This window comes from Sciurus carolinensis, chromosome 4 (genome assembly GCF_902686445.1).
Source record: "Sciurus carolinensis chromosome 4, mSciCar1.2, whole genome shotgun sequence".
Classification (NCBI taxonomy): Eukaryota; Metazoa; Chordata; class Mammalia; order Rodentia; family Sciuridae; genus Sciurus; species Sciurus carolinensis.
In genome coordinates this window covers 172915695-172936122 of record NC_062216.1, presented here as the reverse complement: position 1 = coordinate 172936122, position 20428 = coordinate 172915695, and the positions used below count along the sequence as shown (strand labels likewise).

The 20428-nt window shown below is 55.5% G+C and overlaps 1 protein-coding gene across 1 annotated transcript in view; it reads right to left on the bottom strand.

The window, feature by feature from the left end:
* Window positions 1-12884: 12884 nt before the first annotated feature.
* Fbln1 (fibulin 1) overlaps window positions 12885-20428 on the bottom strand; it is a 74915-nt gene continuing 67371 nt past the window's right edge. Inside the window, exon 17 of the mRNA XM_047550729.1 lies at window positions 12885-13670. Coding sequence (XP_047406685.1) covers window positions 13531-13670 — 140 coding nt within the window. The 3' untranslated portion in view covers window positions 12885-13530. The remainder of the gene's footprint in view (window positions 13671-20428) is intronic.

The window sequence follows — 20428 nt, the reverse complement described above, 5'->3', positions numbered from 1 at the left end:
TACTGGGGATTGAATCCAGGGGCACTCTACCACTGAGCTACACCCCCAGTCCTTTTTTATTTTTTACTTTGAGACAGAATCTTGCTAAATTTATTCTACTGGCCTCAAACTTTCAATCCTCCTGCTTCGGCCTCCCAAATGGCTGGGAGTACGGGCGCACACCAGCTCACTGGTCCTGAAGACATATAAAATGTAACAAGAATATGCAAAGGACTTCAAGCCAGTAAAAGTGGCAAACTGAATGGAATGGACACATCCTTTAAAACTACAATTTAGAAAACTTAAACAGAAAAGCCAAAGAATCCTATAATGTTAAAACCAATTCAGTCTGTAATTTACAACCTTCTCACCAAGAAAACTCCAGACTTAGATGTCTTCACTGGTAATTTTCCACACATTTAAGAAATAATAACAATCTTACACAAACTCTTATAGAGAACAGAGAAAAAGAGAACACCTCCCAACTTGTTTAATGAGGCAGCAAAATCCTGTTATTACCACTTGACAACGATATTGTAATAAAAGAAATTTATAGGCTTGTATCTCTCGTGAGAATAGATGAAAACTCCTAAACAGAACATTAGTAAATCAAACCGCAAAATACAGTAAAAATATGATACCTCATGACGAAGTAGAGTTTATTTCAGAAATGCAGGTTGGAATCATAGTTGAGATAAAGGGGAAAACCGATATGTTCATGCCCACTGGTACAGAAAAACGTTTGATAAACTCAGCACATTTTTGATACAACTCTCCGCCAAAGAATGAAAAGAAACTTCCTTAATCTGATAGACTGTGTGTGTGTGTGTGTGTGTGTGTGTGCGCGCGCGCGGGCGAGCGCACGTCCCTCACAGTGTGAATGGAACTTTTGAGTACTTTCTGGCTCTTTCCCCCATCACCTCTTCTGTTTTGTGTGGTACTGTAATGGCCTAGCAAGTGTAATAAGGTGAGAAAGAGGTATAAAGATTGGAAAAGAAGAAAGTAAAAAAGAAAATTTTGTTGTTTTTAGATGACATACTTGTGTACATAGAAAATTCAGAAACACCTACAAACCATGAGAACTAATACATGATTTTAGCAACATCACAAGATAAAATGACAATATGTGTAATTATGTTTATATTTATATGCTGGCAAAAAAACAACTAGAAAAAGAAATCAGAAGAAATTTTAATAGCATGAAACTATAACACACCTAGGAATATTCTGTGTGTGTGTGTGTGTGTAAAACCAGGGCTCCATATGTGATAACAAGGGCTTTTCCATGAGCCACATCCCAGCCATGAATGAATCTTTAAAATACATGCAAGACCTACGCTGAAACTGTAAAGGGTCTCTGGGAGATTGGAGAAGACCTACGGAGAGGCGTGCTGTCTTCACGGGCTGTGGGTTACCAGGGGGCGAGGCCACGTCTCCCAAAGGGAGCTACAGATTCCATCGGCATGGAGTCTGTACACTCGTGCTGCCTCAGCCTCCACTTGGAATACAAGTTAGACTCTGGGACTGGACGCAGGGCTCAGAGACACGCCCACCCAGTCCAGATCTCACCTTTCACCTCCCAGTGGGACCGCTAGAGTCCACCCAGCTGACTCATCCGCTGACCTCCCACAGCCACGGGGCCTGTGATGGCTTCTCAGTCACAGCTGACCCCACAGAACGGCCTGCCTGCTCTACACGCACCGTGAGACACCCCGCGGGACACCCCCGGGCCGTGCCCTGGACCCACACACAGCCCCCGCCCGCTGGGCGAGGCCCTGCTCTCTGGACTTCCTGTCAGCCCTCACGGGCACCCTCTTCTCTCATGGATCTGTGAGTAATAAAACGCCTCTGCTGCATCAGGTTCCTGGTGCCGCCTCCCCTGCGTCTTACCTGCATCACCTGAACCCAACTCTGCCCAGGCCAGAGTTGCTTCTTGGTAGGAAGAAATGACGCTGGTCAGCTGAGAACAGCAAGTTTCCCGGGACAGGGTCACCCGGTCAGGACTAGCCTGGTAGACGTTAGACTGTCCCGGGATAAAGCAGCCTCCCATGTGAGGTTCCTGCAAACACCCACGACCCTCTGCCCTGGAGCCCCATCAGGGCAGGGCCAGAGTTCATCGCCAAATTAGGGAAACACAACAATACAGTCTCCACTGGTGGTTTTGGGTGGTTACTGCCAAATGTATCTATATAGAATTGCAAAGAACTTAGAATAGCCAGAACAATTGTGAAGAAGAACCAAGTTGAAAGACGAACTCTACCGGATACCACGACCCTTTATTGCAACGTTGATTAAGAAAAGCAATTGAACAGTCTGATATGGACAAAAGCCAACGGGTGAAATGGATGAATCAGAAGCAGACACAAGCACACGGGGCCTCTTACTCTACAAGGAGGTTCGTAGAGGAAAGGGAGGTCTTGTCACAGGTGAGGCTGAGTTGGCTACCCACGTGGGAAAACCTCACAGCACGCACCAATATCGACCCAATAGGAACCTAGTGTAAAAGGTAGAACCATAAAACTTCCAGAAGGAAACAGGAAAATATCTTCATGGTATTCAGATAGGCAAAGAACACAAAAACATGAGTCATGAGAGGACAGATTGACAAACTGAATCTCATCAACATTAAGAGTCTTTGCTCATTGAGAGAAACCAACACCTGGGCATGGTGCGGGCCTGTAATCCCAGCAACTCAGGAGGCTGAGGTGGGAGGATGGCAAGTTTGAGGCCAGCCTGGGGAACTGAGCAAGAACCTGTCTCAAAATAAAATAATACAAAGGGCTGGGGATGTGGCTCCATGGCAAAACACCCTGGGATCAATCCCCAGTACTGCAAAAACTAGACAAACCAACAGAGATGGAAACTGACAAGAAAATGCCGGCGCATGCGGGAGCTGGGAGATGTCCAGGTGACGGGTCCTGCGGAGCTCCTGTCCCGAGTGCGCACAGAACCTGGGAGATGTCCAGGTGACGGGTCCTGCGGAGCTCCTGTCCCGAGTGTGCACAGAACCTTTGCGAATCAGTAGAAAGACGAGCAACCTGGTTAAAAACAGGCAAAAGACTTGAACAGGCACGTCACAAAGAAGACGTCCCCAAGACCAGAGAGGGTAATAGAAGGAACTCAAAACGAAACACAAGGAGACCCACTCCAAGGGGCTGCAAAAGTGGGCTGGGGTGCTGCTCAGGGGCACAGCGTGTGTGCACGTGTGGACCTGAGTTCTGTCCCCAGCTCCCCCCAACACAGAGACTCGGAAATTTCCCTAATGTCACAAAGGCACCCAGCATGGCTACAATGAAAGTGACTGACAGCGTCAGCATTCCCGAGGAGACCGGGTGCAGGGGAGACTCTCGTCAGGAGTACAAATTGGTGCAGCAGTTTTGGCTGACGTCACGAACCAGCAGTTCCACTCTCAGATACTCATGCAGCAGAAATGGGCGTGTGTGTCCAACCACGGTCCTGGGGAAGGAAGCCTGCCCACGGCAGCTTAAGTACCTCACTGTGTGTATATTAAACTTCACTTAAAAAACAGACTCACGTGTGGAAATCATCTGTTATATGAATTAGCAGAGTTGAAAGGAAAAAAAATACCTCGTGTGAGCCTGGGCGAGTGTTCTATTAGCAACACGGCTTACACTCTTGCAGAACAGCCCCATCGGAGCCCCTGCATGTATCCAACTTGGTCACGCCGGCAAGGCCCCATAGCTGGTCTCCACCTTGTGGTCCTCCTAGACCTTGAGGACAGGGAGGGCTTGTGACGAAGACCATTGCTCACCGCTTCCCTCTGGACCACGCAGACTGTCAGGCCTGTTGCTGGAGAAAGTGGAGAAAGTCCAGTTCTCACCACCCGCAGGTTCTGGGGCAGTACGAGACTTTGCACCTCATCCCCTCCCACCCCGGGGCAGCTGCCATCTGGAACGGGCCCCAGCAATGGCGGGCCCCAGCAATGGCAGGCCCCGTCGTGGCGTGGTCAGCTGCACGAAGGCCGGGGAAGCTGCTCCTCGGTCCTGTTCACGGGAATGGAAACCATCCGAATCCGAGAGGGCACCGAGTGACGGCCCGCCTGCCGGCCCCGCACTTGACAGTCCTCACGCCGGAAGTGACTCATTCGCACTCCAGGAGAGAAGGGGCCAGCGGGGAGCTGGGCGCGCTGACGGCCAGAGGCTGCGCGGGCGCGGTGCTCGAATGGAGATCTCCCTGGCAGGTTTGCCCTCGGGCTTCCGGCCGTGACCACGCTCCCAGTTCACTCGCCACCTCTTGGCAGCACTATCGTCACTGCTGGATTTCAGGTTGCAGCTTGTGTCCAGCGGAGGCCAGGTGGGCTGGGCTCGGGGCAGCCCCACGCCCGCAGGTTGCCAGAAAGCGTTCTGAGCAGGAAGGTGAGCTCTGCAGACAGGGGTGTGGGGGAGCGGATGGCAGGAAGGTCCGGAGGCCGGCAGGAGAGCGTTTTCATCATCCTGGTGGGAAAAGGAGGGTTGGAGCGTGGGGTCCCGTAACGGTCCCGTGCAAGGTGCATTCACACACAGCACCCTTGTCTCCATATCTGTCTCAGAGAGGGCAAGCAGGTTGCCCAGGGACTCGCTGCCCCTGGATGGCTGAGGGAAGCAGGTCAGTGTGTGCAGCACGGCAGCTCCTCAGAGAGGCTGGCGAGCGAGGCTGGTGAGCGAGGCTGGCAGGAGGCTGGCGGGCGAGGCTGGCGGGCGAGGCTGGAGAGCGAGGCTGGTGGGCGAGGCTGGCAGGAGGCGGATGGATGGGTCCGGGGACACCACCACACTGTCCTGCAGACACGGACCAGGGCGGCCTCCCACAGGACCAGGCTCCCAGCTTTCACGTCCAGGTCGCCCATCCTTCTTTTCCTTAATTAACCATTCTTTAAAGGTGAAAAATATTCATAATGCAAAATTCAGAGTTGCCACCGTTCTTTACGGCACCTTGAGTGACGGCCCGCCGGCTTCCTCCAGGACTCACCTCCCTGCATGAGCTCCGAGCAGGATGCTGACCGCTCCGTCCCCAGCCCTGCAGCCACCTTCCGCCCTCCGCCTCTGTGGTCTGCCCCCCTACGTGCATATGCAGTCGCATGGGACCTGACCCGTGACGGCGCCTGCCCTTTGCTGTCCTCGAGGGACCTGTGTGTCTGGGCAGGTGGCCGTCTCCTGCCCTCCTGAGGCTGCTGCTGTTCCCCTGCATGCATCTGTCTGGTTCTGTTGGTCCACTGGTCGGTTGATGGACCCTGGGGTCACTCCTGCCTCTTGGCCTTTGGGTCAGCTAGTTCCCATCACCTCATACGTCTCATCTTTCACAAAATTGCAATGTGTCCTCACTTCACAGAAGGACATGGATGGCTTCCCATCGATGTGTGCTTCAGAGCAGCAGAGCATGGAGGAGAAGGAGGGCAGAAATAAGATGGGAGGGAGAGTGAAACGGAAGTGTCAGACAGTGAGCTATTCGACTGGATGCTAGATCTGCATTTGAGCTTCCCAGCAGTCAAAGTGAAAAGGGAAACGAGGATTCTAAAAGCATCTGGTGGGGCACTGGGTTCGATTCTCAGCCCCACATGTAAATAAATGAATAAAATAAAGGTCTATCAATATCTCAAAAAAATTTTTAAAAATAAAAGCATCTGATGTTTTCATTCAAGTTTGTAACGTTCAACTAAGTCAATTCCATTGAATCCTTCTAGAATTCTCTTGTGAAATTAAAATGAGTTTTACCCTGAGTAGGGGGTGCACAGAGAGAAAATGAAAATGACGACAATGAATCTTGGTAATAGAAAAGGAGTTGCTTCTCCTGGGTCCCAGAGACCCCACCATTCTCCACATGATCCTCCTGATGAGGCTGCAAGGCCAGCCGGTGCACCTCCTGCAGGCCGGGTGAGAGGAGGCTTGCAGGAACTACCTGTTTGATTAGAAAGGGGAGGTGAAGTGACATTTTCTGAGAGCCTGATAAAGCAAGTCCCCAGGTACGGAAGAGAAGAATTGGAGCAAAGAACTGGAACAATGTTGCCTTAGCTCATCTTCCAAGACAGGCTCCATGCCCAGATGTTACAGTCCCCGTCTGACTTTATTTGCACAAAAATCCTGCAAGGTGGTAATTATTAGGCCTATTTTGCAGATGAGAAGACTGATACAGATGAGGAAAACTCTGGGAAGGTCTTGAAAGAGTGGGAGGCGTGTGGAGCGGACTCTTCCCAGGCGCGCTGGGAATGGCCTCTGGCTAGTGAGTTCCCGGGCTAGTGAGCCCCAAGGCGAGGCTGTCCTGGGTTTTGTGTCCAGGCCGGCTGGTGTGTTTTTATTTCAGGCACACTCGTACTGGGGGACTGGTATGTGATAAATGTTCAATGGCTATTCAGGGGAATGAAGTGATGTTATTAGCAGAGAGGAGAGGTGGTGGGCCCCCTTCCTGTTGCGGTGAGAGAACGGAGGAGGCCTCAGGTAAGAGACGGCTTGCGGGCTGCTCTGGGGCATCGCTTTCCTCTGAGGCTCACCACTGACACTGATGGTGGGGTGGTTTGGGTGGCACAGGCTGCTGCTGCTATTTCTCTGAGTAGCCGCCTTGATGGGCTGGAAGTGTTCAATCCTTTTCCATCTCCACCCGCAGACACACACAGACACCAGGGCTCGTTGTTTTGCTGATTCGGTAGTAGAAGCAACTTGGAGGGAAAATGCCAGAAGGTCTCCTACTACCATTCAACCAGAAAACCGTCGGCCTTGAGTTCTGATCTCTGAGCGCCACCTGCCTGTCTCCCCTCTGCACCCCGCCCCGCCCCTGCCTTCTCCTGAACACCCAGGGGCCCACTTAGCATGCCAACCCACCACGCCGGGCCCCACCTCCTGCTGCAAAGGTGACTTGGCACTCTCCGCACCCGGGGGACTGCCCTTGACCTTGCTGTCCACAGTGAACAGGAGGTGGGCAGGGGGGCCACAGGCTGGCCTGATGAGACTCCTCATGGTCCTGAGCTGAGTGAGTGACACCAAATTGTTGTGGCACAGAAAGAAAATAAAAAGCACCTCCCCTGAACCCAAGAAGTCTGGAGTGTGATCCAGTCCTCCTAGACCCTGTTGGTCCCCAGGCTTGGTCACAGGCACAGGCCAACATGTTCCCTGACCTCAGGGCTATCAGTACACTGTCCCTTCTTGCTGTGTTCTGGGCTTGGAGTCAGTGTGCTTGAGTGTCCAGGGTGAAGTTTCTGGAAGGTTCTGTCGGTTTCCACTGAGAAGGTTCAGGAGGAGCTACACCAACAGGCATTACCCGTGGAATAGGGGCAAAACCAGAGTCGTCACCCTGGGCAGGAGGGCTCTGCTTCCTGAAGCGGGAATGAGGCCGTGCTGAGCGCACAGTAAGAGGAGAGGCCCGGGAGGTGCCCCGGAGTCTGAAGGGGCCTCCTGGGATGAGCTGAGTGTGCAAGGAGCAGCACAGGAATGATTTCACCTTCTAGGAGCCCCTGGGCACTTCACCCTCGGAGTGCAGGAACCAGGCGAGGTGGCCAGGGTGCAGGCTGGGCCGAGAGCCGCCGTCCCTTGAGGTAGTAGGTGCTGGGTCCCTGTCAGTGGCGGTGCTGCCAGCCTGGCTGGCTCTGGTCGCCGCTTGGACTTCCCGGTCAGGGCGTGGGCTCTGGGCCCCCAGGACTGTCCGCAGAGGCACACTGCAGCCGTCTGCTCGCGGGTCCCCCTCCAGCTTACCCTTTCTGGCTTGGCCCAGTTCCAAGACCCCGTGCCCCTGCCTCTCCTCCCTTTGAGGTTCCTCCAGGGGCACGCGCTCCTCCTCTCCCCGCTGCCTCCCCTTGGCAGGCTCGCCCAGGTTGGGCTCAGGCTCTGGGTGTGGGGGGTGGCACCAGCTCCTGCACCATGCGCAGAGGCTGTCCCCAGCTGCAGGTGGGAGGTCACCAACCGTCACACCCGGAGGCCTGTGCTGTGTCCCTGCATTCCCCACGGAGGAAGAGAGGGAATAGGTGGAGGCCGGCCAGTCATGGCAGGATTGTGGTCTGCCCTGACAACGGCCCTGGGCCTCGCCTCCACTCCTGTCCCTCAGCACCCTGGGTTGTGCCTGTCCAGACCCAACAGCGGAGCAGGGAGGGGCCCTTGGGAATCCGTGCCTGGCAGTTGAGGTGATAGAGGCAGGAATGGTGGCGGGGAGAGAAGGGATGAAAGAATCAAGTCTGCCTGGGGACCATGCCTGACCCCAGCACTTTGACCAATGGTGTCAGGGCCTTTGGAACGTGGCCTGGCGCCCTGAAGGCTGAGAACCCCCAAGGGGAACCGCCCAGGGCCATGGGCACCAGGACCCTTGGGCCACTGTGTGACTTCGTGAACCATGGAGGGTGTAGAGGAAGGAAAACGGACCCTGGCCTTCCAGGTGTCCCAGGAAATTGGGCCTAAGTTCCCAGGGAAAACCCCGACTCCCCCCAGTCTGGGGGTGGAAACACCTTCACTCCAACCAGCCTGGCAGAGCCTCGGCAATATGGAGTGACCTCTGACCTAACCCTACGGAGCAAGCGGGCAGCAGCAAGGCCCCCGGGTGCCATGCCAGCTGCCCCTGAGTCGGATGAGCAGGCCGCTGGTCCACCCAGGACCCAGCACGGGGCAGGCTGGCACCTCTCCAGGGGAGTGGAGTCGGCCCCCGCTCCCCACAACCACCTCCTCTGGGTGAATCACCTGCACACGATTAATTATGCAATTATCTAGGCTGAGTTGCAAAAAGCAACCATCAAGCTGTGGAGATGGGCTGCGGGATAAGAGCCCCTCCGCTCCGCACAGTGGAAAACGCGCCTGCCTCCCTGCAGAGCCCGGGTGGCAGCGGCAGTCACCCGGTGGCCAGCCGGGCTCAGGCATGTCTTATCATTTTCAAAGCCCAACATGCCTGTTCCGAGGCACCCGCCACACGAGCAGCCTGGACCCGGAGGTCAGCGGGCTTGACGAGGAGGCAGTGCAGGCTTTGGAGGCTGCTCCTGGGAGCATGGTGGTCCCTGGTTCCCGAGTACAGTCAGGGTCAGGGAGGGACAGTGGAGGGAACCAACAGGACCCTGGCCTTTGTGTGCTGTCCTGCTGAACACAGCCCACCTCCACAGAGCAGTGAGAGAGGTGCCAGAGCCCAGGAGGGACGGTCGATGCTGCAGGCCTGGAGGGGGAGCCTGGAGGCTGGGACTTGCACAGGGAGTTTCTGACCTTTTAGAATATAGGAGAGAGGAGGATGAGTGGATTAAAGTTAGACCTCAGAAAGAACTTCCAAGAGCAAGGGTTGGAGTATTTGAATTCTATTTTTTTTTTTTTTGTTGTTCCCCTGGTGCCAGGGATTGAACTCAGGGGCACTGAACTGCCGAGCCACATCCCCAGCCCTATTTTGTATTCATTTAGAGATAGGGTCTCACCAAGTTGCTTAGCACTTTGGTGTTGCTGAGGCTGACTTTTGACTCGTGATCCTCCTGCTTCAGCCTCTCCAGCCACTGGGATTACAGGTGTGCGCCACTGCGCCCAGCTGGAGAATTTGTATTCTTTTGTTTTTTCATATTTCTTTAGATGCTGGTAGACCTTTATTTTATTTATTTATTTATATGTGGCGCTGAGCATCGAACCCAGTGCCTCTCCACCACTGAGCCACAACCCCAGCCCAGTATTTGAATTCTTGAGAAACTAAGAAACTGTCCTTCCTCAGCTGCCACTGTGGCTGCCCCCGTCAGCCACCACAGGGACATCCGGGGCCACAGGGTGGGTTGACGGTTGAAGCAGAGCTCAGGCCCCTTCCTGCCTGGTGGCAGCGTCTACATACTTGCCGTCCCACTGACAGCTCCTGGGCAGCTCTCCGAGCCAGGCACTACCTGGGAAATCCCGAGTGGCAGACAGGTCCCGTTTCCTTTGGGCTCCCCATCTGGCAGGGGCCAGCTGCACCCATGGGCACCGCAGCCCGGGACGCCATCTCTGGCGGTTACACTGCCTCCGCTTCCTGTCCAAACTGGACAGATCAGAAGTGCCACTAACTGCATGGGTGTCCCCTCCCCGTGCAGTGGTGGTGCTGCACGGTGGCCCTGCAGCAGCCTCCCTTGCTAAGGGTGGGGGTCACCTTCCCATTTCTTCCTGACACCTCTCCTTGTGAAGAGCACGCAGGTGAATGTTTCCGCTTTGTTGTAGAGAAAACGGAGACTCCAGGACATCAGGTCAGGTGCCCAAGGCCACGTGGTGAGAAAGCGACAGGACCCGATCGCAGGCCTGCAAATCCCACAGAGCTCCGACCTTCTATTTATTATCCCACCGTATCACTGATTCCTCAAAATGATACGTTAAAGGCAGGATCAAGGTGGCGGGCACCTGGGCATGCTCCGTAAAATCCTTTCAATTTGGCGTATATTTGAAAAAGCTTCATAATAAAATATTGAGAAAGAAAAATTTCTAGCTCCACTTCCAGCGTGTTCTCACCAGGACGAACTTGGGAACCTCACGGAGACTTGGGTGCTAGCGCACCTCCCTGGAGTCCCTTTGGTTGGGTGGCCCTGCCTCTGTCCATGCAGGTCCACAAATGTGCTGACACCAGTCCCACTGCAGTGCCCAGTGGCCCAGGTGCTCCTGCCACATGCCATAGAGTTTCTCAGGACAGTAGGGCAGGTTCCTTCCCTCAAGACTGACAGTTTTCTGGTTGAATGGTAGTGGAAGACCTTCTGGAATTTTCCCTCCAAGTTGCTTCTACTACCAGCCCTGGTGTCTGTGTGTGTCTGCCTTCTCATGCTTATAAACTGCTTTCCCTTCAGTGGCTCCCCTCAATTATTTTGTTTAAAGGCTGCAATTAAGACAGGTAACTGCTGTTGGGGCCCAGAGGCACCTCCTGCTCCCATGAGCTGGGCCCTGACTGCAATTTCTTTGTAAGAATAATGGATACTTATTGATCCATCAGGTGCCCAACTTACAGAGTGTGATATAAAATGGGAAAAGTTAGGGTTGTGTACAATTTACACAGCTGTCTACCGGGTCTCTTGTGGATGATTTTGGCTATTCCAAAGGAAAACCTTGTAAAAATGAACAGAATAATTAGATTCAAGCCAGAAGGAGATTCAAGGGTATTATGTGTTCCAAAGGATGAAAACATAGCAACTGTAGAAACGTACCCTAATAGACTCTAAGTGTTTTCCATATTGTGGGAACAAATTCCACTCATGGCTGTCCAGGTCATCTTTGGATCTAACAGTACTAGGAAGGAAGGAAGAGTCGAGTGCCAAACTGATAGATCACCTGACCTGAAAATGAGAAAGATCATGACAAGATTTTGGGACGAGTTGTGTTCAAAATCACAGCACGTGCATAGTGCGCGTGGCTGTCCCCACAGAATAACTGTGTTGTCTGTCTTCATTTTGCATCAGCTGGACCTGCCATTCTAGAATTATGAGACCACCTTGGAGAAGGCGTGTGGCAGATGACTCTGGGGTGACACCATGACATACTTCCAGATCATAGTGCTCAGTGTCCTCTGTGACTTCCTGTCACCTCTGCTGCCCTCTGAACCAGTGTACAGTCACCTGATAGGGACCAGTGAACACTTGACTCTGATCCTGTAGGATGAGTCTTGCCCTTTTTATGTAGTTTAATTGCCAAGTGTCTAAAGCTTAATGTGCTGTGCTGTGTATTTTATGGATTTAACATGGTTAACTGTCATATTTTCATACCCACAAAGCTTTAGGGATAAAATGGTACCTGGCCGACATCAAGTGACTTTATAGCTGCAAGCAATGTGTGTGGCAAAGTTCTGTATGTGGGGAGGAGAAAAGAAAATAAAAGTGGATCCAAAAGTGTTAAAAAAAAAAAAAAAAAAAAAGGCTTCTAGAACTCATTTATGTGACTCAATAGCCAGTGGCATCTATGGTTACTTTTAATAGTTAGTGATAATGAGATCTCACACGTGTGCAGCACTTCACAGTTTGCAAAGCCCCCCAGCTAGCCCTGGTCTAGGGATTACTGTCTCTACTTTAAGATGCAGAAACAGGTTTGGAAGGTGATCGACACCCTGCTAACCCCGATGGAGCTGAGGCTGGGACCAGCCTGACTGAATCAGGAAGGGTCAGTGCTGTCCCTCCCTTCCTCTCTGTTCCCATACCTGGCAGCTCCCAGCCCTCATCAGCTTCTTGCTGGCCCTGCCCCCTAATCTGTCTTCTCAGGGAAGGCCCTGATTGGCCATCTTAAGTCACATGCTCATCCGAGAGCCAGCTGATATCAGGAGATCTGGCTCTGCTCACCCATGGCAGCTTCCATGCTGACCCTTGCCAACAAAGAGGACAGAGGTCCTTTCCTGGAAGGTGCCAGCAAGCCTGTGCTCCTGGCCCAGGCCCAGTCAGACCTCTGGAAGAATGCTCCAGAAATCCTTTACTGATGACTCTCAAGCTGCAGGTGGCTGCTGGGCTCCACGCGCTTCCTGTTTCCTGTCCCTAGTCCTTGAGGTTTCCATTCCTGTGATCTGCCCCCAGTCACACTCCCTGCCAAGACCCCACCTCCTTGACATGAAGAGCTGCTCAGACACCCCCCTGTGCTGACCTTGTCAGTGGACATGGCTCCATGGCCTGCCCAGTCCCACGGGGTCTTCCCCAGGAATGTCTTGGACTGATCAGGGCTCTGGCAGTGACTTCAGAACATTGGGAGTTCCCAAAGGAGGCTGGATTCATGTCCTTGAGAGTCAGAGTGGTCTGAGTAGACCTACTAGAACACCAGCCACCCCAAAGTCCTAACAGAAGTCACACCAGCATGTGAGGTCCAGATCTCAGTCAGTGCCTGGTCCAGGCTGCTGAGCGTGAGAATGTGCACTAAGTATGATGGCGTCATGCTTGAGAGGACAGGGCCAGGACCCCTGGGGGCAGATCCTCAGTCCTTTGGCTGCTGAAGGACCCCTGAGCTAGCAGGAGCCCCCTCCTTGAAAGAGTCCCATGCGCAGGCCATTGGGAGGATCACAAAAGCTGTTTATTTTCCACCTTTGAGAAAAGGTGACTGCAGGGTACAGAGAAACCCAGCCAGTCCCCAGGTGAACACAGGGGCCACACCAAACATCAGCCTGTGTCTTTACCAAGAGGCCCCCCTGTTTCAACAGAACTGCTGTCTGCCTTCGAAGTGTCCCCTAAGGCATTCCTTCAGGCGATTCTGGGGAGAAGGAATTGCACATTTCCGTGCTAGTCTCCAGCAGCCACGAACTTAGAACACTGAACCTGATTGGCGTAAAAGGACCACATGTCAAATTCCATGTAATCAGGCCTCCTCCAGGATTTTGGACTGACTGCTCCCTTGAAAACCGTCTTTCCTTGTTTCATAACAAGGCCCAGCCCACAGGCAGAGAGAGGCACAGAATTTCACCTTTGCACTAAAAACATAAGCAAGGTCTTCAGCCAGACAGCTGAGCAATTAGACTCATTATTGAAACACCAAAGAACATCAGATGGACTTATTCACCTGGCTCAGCATAATACATATTGGCCTAATGCTACAAACCAATGCACAACATTAAAATACGCCCAGGGGTCCAACGGGCACGGCTGTCTCTGGCAGCAATGACTTGGCCTGCAGGTGCATCCTTGGCTGCACAGTGGACCAGCCCTCAGAACCAGTACTCAGAGACAAAGATGTGCACATTGACGACGTTTCGGTGGGAGACCACTCCCCCGACCACGTAGTTCATCTCCAGCTTCAGGACCGCATGAAACGGGCCCACGATGGGCCGCACCTGGCGCACGACACCTGGGGAGAGAGCAAAGGTGTGTTGGAAGTTACCACGGATGTGCAGGGAAGTTTTCCCAGAGCAATTTCAGGGCCGGAAGAGCCTTAGCCCTCAGCAAACCACAGTCCGAGCCAGACACCCAAGTCCCCTGGGCAAGATCCCCTTCCAAGTCTGGGTTCTGCTTCCACCTCAGGGACTGGGGAGGTGAACCCACTAGTCGCTGAGAAAACCTTTGCAAGGCTGGGACCGTGGAGACAGTGGCGAGGTGGGCCTTGCAGGCAGGTGGCTCTCACGTCAATGCCACTCCTGACTTCTTGGAGCCTGGGTTTCCTGCTCTACCGCCATCTGCCAGATAGGCTCTAAGAGTACTGAGAAGAAGGCCTGGCATGAGATACCTTCTCCTCCTGTGCCCCATGCCCAGGAGGACTCCCAGGGAGAAATGAAGCAGAGGCTCTTCCCTGTATTACTGGAGGGTCCCAGGGCCTGGACTCCCCTCTTACCCGTGAAGCAGCCCCAACTCTCCAGGATGTGTCCCTGGGCCTCCTGCCTGGCAAAATCCAGGTGCCCAGCAGCGCCCACTAAGTATCAGCTGCAGGGGTGCAGAGCCCAACTCCTCACCAGACCCGGGACCTCAGCCATTCACCTCCTGGAGCCACAGGCATTGCTCAGCAGCCCGGTGCCTGCCTGCAGTGCCCCAGACACAACTAACAGAGCCTGCTTCCCAAACTGCGGGGGTCCAGGATCAAAAGTGGAAGTTCTACATTCCCACAGGAGTCTGTGCCTGGTCCAACAGGGGTTGGGACGGAGGCGAGGAAGGCTGGGGACCAGGATAGACTGCTGGAGGTGACGCTCTTCCTGCGGAGGAAGACCAGGAGCCACACCTCAGGCTGAGCCCCAGTGCCTGGGGCAGGGCTGAATGGCCTCCAAAGTCCCTTCTCCATCCCACGCCTTCAGCCTTCTGAGTTAACTGCTCAGCTGGTTCTCTGCTCGTAACACATGCCAACCTTCTTGGCTGGTTTCAAGGTCCCAATGCAAGGTCACTTTATTGGAGATGGGGAGAGACATGCGCAGGCAGAGCTCCCGAGCCCGTGTGTGTCGCCACGTGGATGTACCACGCGGCTACTTCATGGCCGAACCTGTTTGCTTGCGAACTCTGAGTCCAGCTGGCTTCTGCGCTCCAGAGCGCCAAGGTCTCAGGGTGCGCAGGGTACGGCCTGCCTCAGGCAGCAGAGGCCCGGGAGGACTGAGAATCGCGCAGGCCCCTGCACCTGCGGCAAGCCCGTCAGGACGGCCAAGCTCCCGCTCCAGAGGGGAGCCTGGCGCCACGCCCGCCGTCACTCTCTGGGTGAAGGAAATGCCCAGTCGCCAGGGTAGAGTTCCAGGCTGCTCCCCAGCAGACCTGGGCATCAGCTCCAGGGGAGAGAGCGGCCCAGGTCTCTGCCGGCTTCCTCCACACGCCGCCTGCCAGGGACGTGGCCGTGATGTCCTGTCCCAATGTCAGGAACTTCTTCAGCTCCAGGCAAGGGATGTGGGCTTGTTGCCACCCGGCTGCCCTGTGTCTGATGTCCAGGGCATGCCTGCCCGTCTCTCCCCAGGAGGGGCCATCCTGTGGGGTCAGGGTGGGCTCACACGTGCCCCGTGGTGCCCACCTCGCTTTCTCCTCTTCCACGCCGAGGCCGACCATGGAACCCACCAGCCAGTTGCCTGGGACCCTCTGAGGCCACCTGTCCAGGCGTGGTCGAGGTCCTCACTGCCCTTCTCGGCACTCAGAGGAGAGAGCTGGTGGCTGAGGAACACTCAGGACAGAGGCAAGGGGAAGGGGCACAGGACCCTGTTCCCCACGATCGGTTTCCATGTGTTACAGAATAATAAGAATATGTAATTATTGTAATATAAACACATTAGCTAAACTATGCAAGTATATATAATTAACATATGAATACCATAACATTTTATATAAAGTGATTTATAAATTTGCATGTAATTATATGGAAAATATAATCTTTGTGGGGTTTTTTTGTTTTGTTTTGGTATCAGAGATTGAACCCAGAGATGCTTTATCATTGGGCTACGTCCCCAGCTCTTTTCAGTTTGTAAAATGTAATTTTGATATAAAATACAGAATTTATAGATTATGTAACTACATATTTACAATAAAACATATAGACAATATACACGTTATAAAATCTTGAGTAACGACCATCACGGCTATGTTTACATGTTTACCTATTTGCGTTCATGTCTGTTTGTAAATGAGGCGTCCTGGCTGCACCTTTAACGGCATCCACGGTTCAGAAGCACACACGTGACGGGCAGGCCAAGGTGGAGCCGGGTGCCGCGGCACTCGCCTGCGATCCGTTACTTGGGAGGCTGAGGCAGGAGGATTGTGGGTTCAAGGCCACCCTGGGCAACTCAGCCAGACCCTGTTGCAGGCACATGGCAGAAGCTCAGCCATGATTATTGAATAAGATGAAATCAGAAGAAAGGAGGAGAGTGAAGGCAGGCAGCCAGTTCTCCCAGCCCCACAGTCTAGGAGATGAAAACTTGGTCCTGAGGGAGGGAAGCAGAAGGTGCTGGGAGAGGCGGTTTATTTGGATCGGCCACTTTGGCAAAAAAAACGCAGAACAGAAAGGGGTGCCTCTGTCATGCGCGGCTTGCCCACACCCCTGCCCATCTTCTCAAAGGCTCAGGGGAGAAAAGGAGCAAGGCCGCGGCGCAGCGCTCAGCAGGATCAATCTTGCAGATCCGCATCTTTGGCGTTTGTGCTCCAGGTCGCAGACGCCGCTGGTGCTCCTCGGCGAGTCGGTGCCTCTTAAAGATATAATTAAGTCTTTTTTTCTTCCGTTGAAAAATGTGGGCCCCTCAGGCATTTCACCTTGTGTCTTGGCTCTTCTTTGTGAATCGCAGCTGCTGTGCCCGGGCTCCAGGCTCCTGAACGCACAGCACGCAGGGCCAGCAGGGGGAACTCGCTTGCCTCGTGGGGTCTGTGGTCCACGTCCGTGGCCCCTGGAGCCATCTCCCAGTTTCTGCAGCTTGAAGCCGCATCTGCTCATCCATCAGCCACAGGCCTCTCTGCACTAGTCTACCTCTCCACTCGCGTGAGACCTCCATCTACAGAGAAACCCGAGCCACGGCCTCGGTGCTTAGTTGTTGGGCGTTGACCAGCTGGGTGGCCTCCGCAGGCTCCATCTGTGCTGACCTTCAGCTCCAGTGCAGGAATCTGCGATTCTACTGAGAGTGGTGGAGCGTGCAGGCTTGTCACGAAGCATTTTAACGAACGAGGTGACGAAGGAGGACGCTGCATGAGCTCTCGTGCCACGGAAACTCCTGGTCTTCCAAAAGGCAAGAGGCTAGACCTTGAAGGCCACGGGTCAACAACGCACAAAGAAAAAGGAGCTAATCCCACCTGCCACCCGACTGGAGAGTCACCTGTCTCCTTGGTCATGGACCAAGGGCCTTGGACCACCACTGGGCCCAAGGCACTGCTCCTCTTGGCCACTTCTGTATCCCAGGTTCTTGGGACACAGTACACTCTGTGCCTGATGCACTCAGGAATTGTTAGTGGCATGAATGGATGGACTAAAGATCTGCGTTAAGCACCATTTGTAAAACTGTCACCCACAAAAGCACTGGGACAATGGCCCACAGCTGAAGTCACTGAGATGTCAGTGGTTGCCCACCTGGAGGGAGATGGCCACCTCGCCCGGCCTCAGTGCCGACACATACGACCAGCCACAGGCAGGGAGAAAGGAGGTGTGGGAGGAGGGGCTGGAACAGAGCATCCGGGAGCTCAGACTCCTGTGAGGTCTCGCCATGGGACACACGAGGGCCACTGGAAAGCACAGTCACCGGGTCCCAGAGAACGTCCCTGGGTAGGAGTCACTGTCCCTGCAGGCTGAGACTGACAAGAAGGGGGAGGAGAGAAGGACTCCCCGGGGAGGAGCCCGCATGTGGACTGCTCGGGCGGAAAGGCTCTGGCTTGGAGTTTCTGGATCCACACTGGGGAATCCTGGGGACGGCTCCCAGGTCCGACCGTGAACTCATCTGTTTCACGCACACCTCAAACACAGCCGGACGGTAACCTGCTCAACGCTCTTCATGATTTTGTGCACGAAGCAAAGTTGGAAGGTGTGGACTTTCCCACTCGCAGCGGCTTATCAGCAATCAAAACGTTTTAGATCTTGGTGCACGAGGGGTTTGCAGTTTTGGATCAGGGATGCTCAACTAGGACATGCAAAGTCGCAGACTAGAGCGCAGATGGGCTGGGGAGCAGGCTGGCCCTCGGGAGGGGAGAGGGAGTGGACAGGGCCTGCCAGCCCATGGCCTCCGTCTGTCCCCACAGCCGGGCTGCGGAGATGCCATTGCCTGCCCCAGATTCCAAGGTAAGGTCCAGGAGTCCAGCCCAGTGGGGCGGACCCCGGAACCCTGCCCCTGCCAACCCACGGCCTGTCCCCACATCAGCATGTGATGTGACCCTCAGGGTGCTTCCAGGACATACTGCCCTGCATCTTGAACGTATGGCAAATGTGGCGGAAAGGAATCAGGCTTTCTAGAGTCACCGTGTCAGGAGTTGGTGGTGACGGGAGGCACTGAGCCCCCAGACCCTGCCTCTCCTCACGGCCCGAGGAAGTGCTGACGGCAGGAGGAGGCCGGTGTCCCAGCTGCACGTTTACTCATGCACCCAGGGTCCCAGCAAAGCCCATGCTGAAGGCCATGTGTTAGGAGCGTGTCCCAGACGGTCCTCTTGAGCAGGGCTGGGCTCTGTGAGGGGACGGCTGCCCGCGCTGAACAAACCCAGCAGCCTGGTGCCCCTGCTCCCTGCCCTCTATGGGAAGCAGTCCCTCTGCCTATGGCCAAGCGGCTCTCCGAACTACGCCCTCCTCTCACGGTGCCCGGGCAGGGGCCAGTACCAGTGGTGGCTCACCAGGAGCACACAAGGCCCAGGCTGAGTGGGCTGCGGCAGACCCACAGCTGGGGAGGTGGGACCTGGGTCCCAGGCACCGGGCCTTGCGGGGGAAGCCCGGGCGATCTGGAGGTCTCCTCTGCACCCTCTTTACACGGTCGGCAGAAAACGCACGGTGACGGGAGGGGTAAGAAACCACTTCCCCTTCCTGTGTCCCCTGACTTTAGCCCCACTGCCCTCCTGCTGGGGTCCTCCAGGGTCCCAGACCCAATCATTGAACTACTTGACTCCCCCCAGAGGGCCACAGAAACCCACCTCCCTCCCAGGGGTCCAGCCAGTTCCCCGAGTCTGTCTCAGCAGGCTCCGGCTTCCTTACTGAGCAGGGAGCTCTTTCTGGTGGCAGGTGCCCTGCCAGGAGCTCTGTCCTCCAGCCCTGCCCCAGCCCAGGCCCTGTGCCTCCTGGGCTCTCAGCCCTCCCCAACCCTCCCGCTGAGGTCAGAGCCAGACTTCTGGAATGTGAATCGATGGTGGGGTCCTGTTTCCGCCCTGCCTGAAGCTCCCCTGGCCCCAGCACACAGCAGATAAGATGACACACCTTGATTAGACCCCACAGCCCTGTCCAGCTCCCTGCTCAGCACACGGAGCCCCCAAGTCCTGTCACCACGTGGGAGCCTCAGAGGAACAGAGTGCCGCTGCCCTGGCTCCGCATCAATGGCGAGACAGGTCCTGCCCTCTGTGATCCCAGAGTTAAGCACTTCCTTCGTCAGAGGTGAGAAGTCCCGGGGGTGAGGGCTGCCCGTGTGCAGCCAGGAAGGGGACCTGAGGCCGGGCCCGCAGCTGCCTCAGGCGCCCGGGCACCAGGCACACGTTGGCCAGCCCCGGTTTGGGTCCTCGCAGGGCCCTGGCCCACTGGGGGGCCTTGCAGGGGATGGGGTACAGCAAAGGTGCTTTGAGAGCTGGGCCTGGGGCGCTCCCAGCACCTCACCTCCAGCTGAGCCAGCAAGGAAGGGGCTGGGAGAGGCGCCTGCGCAGAGGACGGGACAGCGGGGAGGAGCGCTCAGTTTCCCCGTGGAGAGCAGAGGCGAGGGCGCAGGGTGCGCCGGTGGGGCGACGCCCATCCTGCCGTCCCGAGGGACCTGTCCCTGGAGGGTGACTCCACTGCAGCAGGAAGGGCGCCCTGAGGCTCCATCCCTGCTCTTTCCCAGCTGCTCGGATGAGCCCGCGGCCAGCACAGGACCCTCCAGGCGGCGCCGGGCTGCCGAGGGCAGAGCTCCGCCGGCTCGCACAGGCCCGCAAGCCTCCGTTGAGCCGCGGGGCTGACCACGGAGCGGAGCCTCCAGGGACGGTGCTCCCCCGCAGCGCCGGCGCACAGCCACCCGGGGCTTCAGAGCCGGGCCAGCCTCCAGGAGTCACCAGGAAGGTCGCGGTGGCAGGAACCCAGATCAAGGCCCCTTCCCAGGTCTGCCACCTGCCCCGGATGCCCCCGAGCCGTGGTCCCTCACGGGGGAGGGTGAGCACCTCGGGGTGGCCCCGCCATCTCAGGGCACTTCCTCCTTCCTTCTAGTGCCTCTGCCGCACTTCGTCTGAAACAGGAATCGTCCTCGCACTGCCGAGGGCATCGAAGGCTGTTCAAAGGTTCAGGACAGCAGCGGCGAGAGGGCCCTAAGTCATGCCGCCCCACGCGGACGGGCCCAGCAGCTGGGAGCTGCGGAGGCCGCGCTGGGCTTGCTCTGACCCGCGGTGGCTCTAGAGGTGGCAGAGCTGCGGGACGGCCGGGCGTGTCTGCTCCGCGCGGAAACGCGGCAGGACGCCGGCTTCGGGCGCTGCTCCTTTCCTCCGCCCTCCGGCTGCCCGGTGGACTTCCGGTGGGCTTCC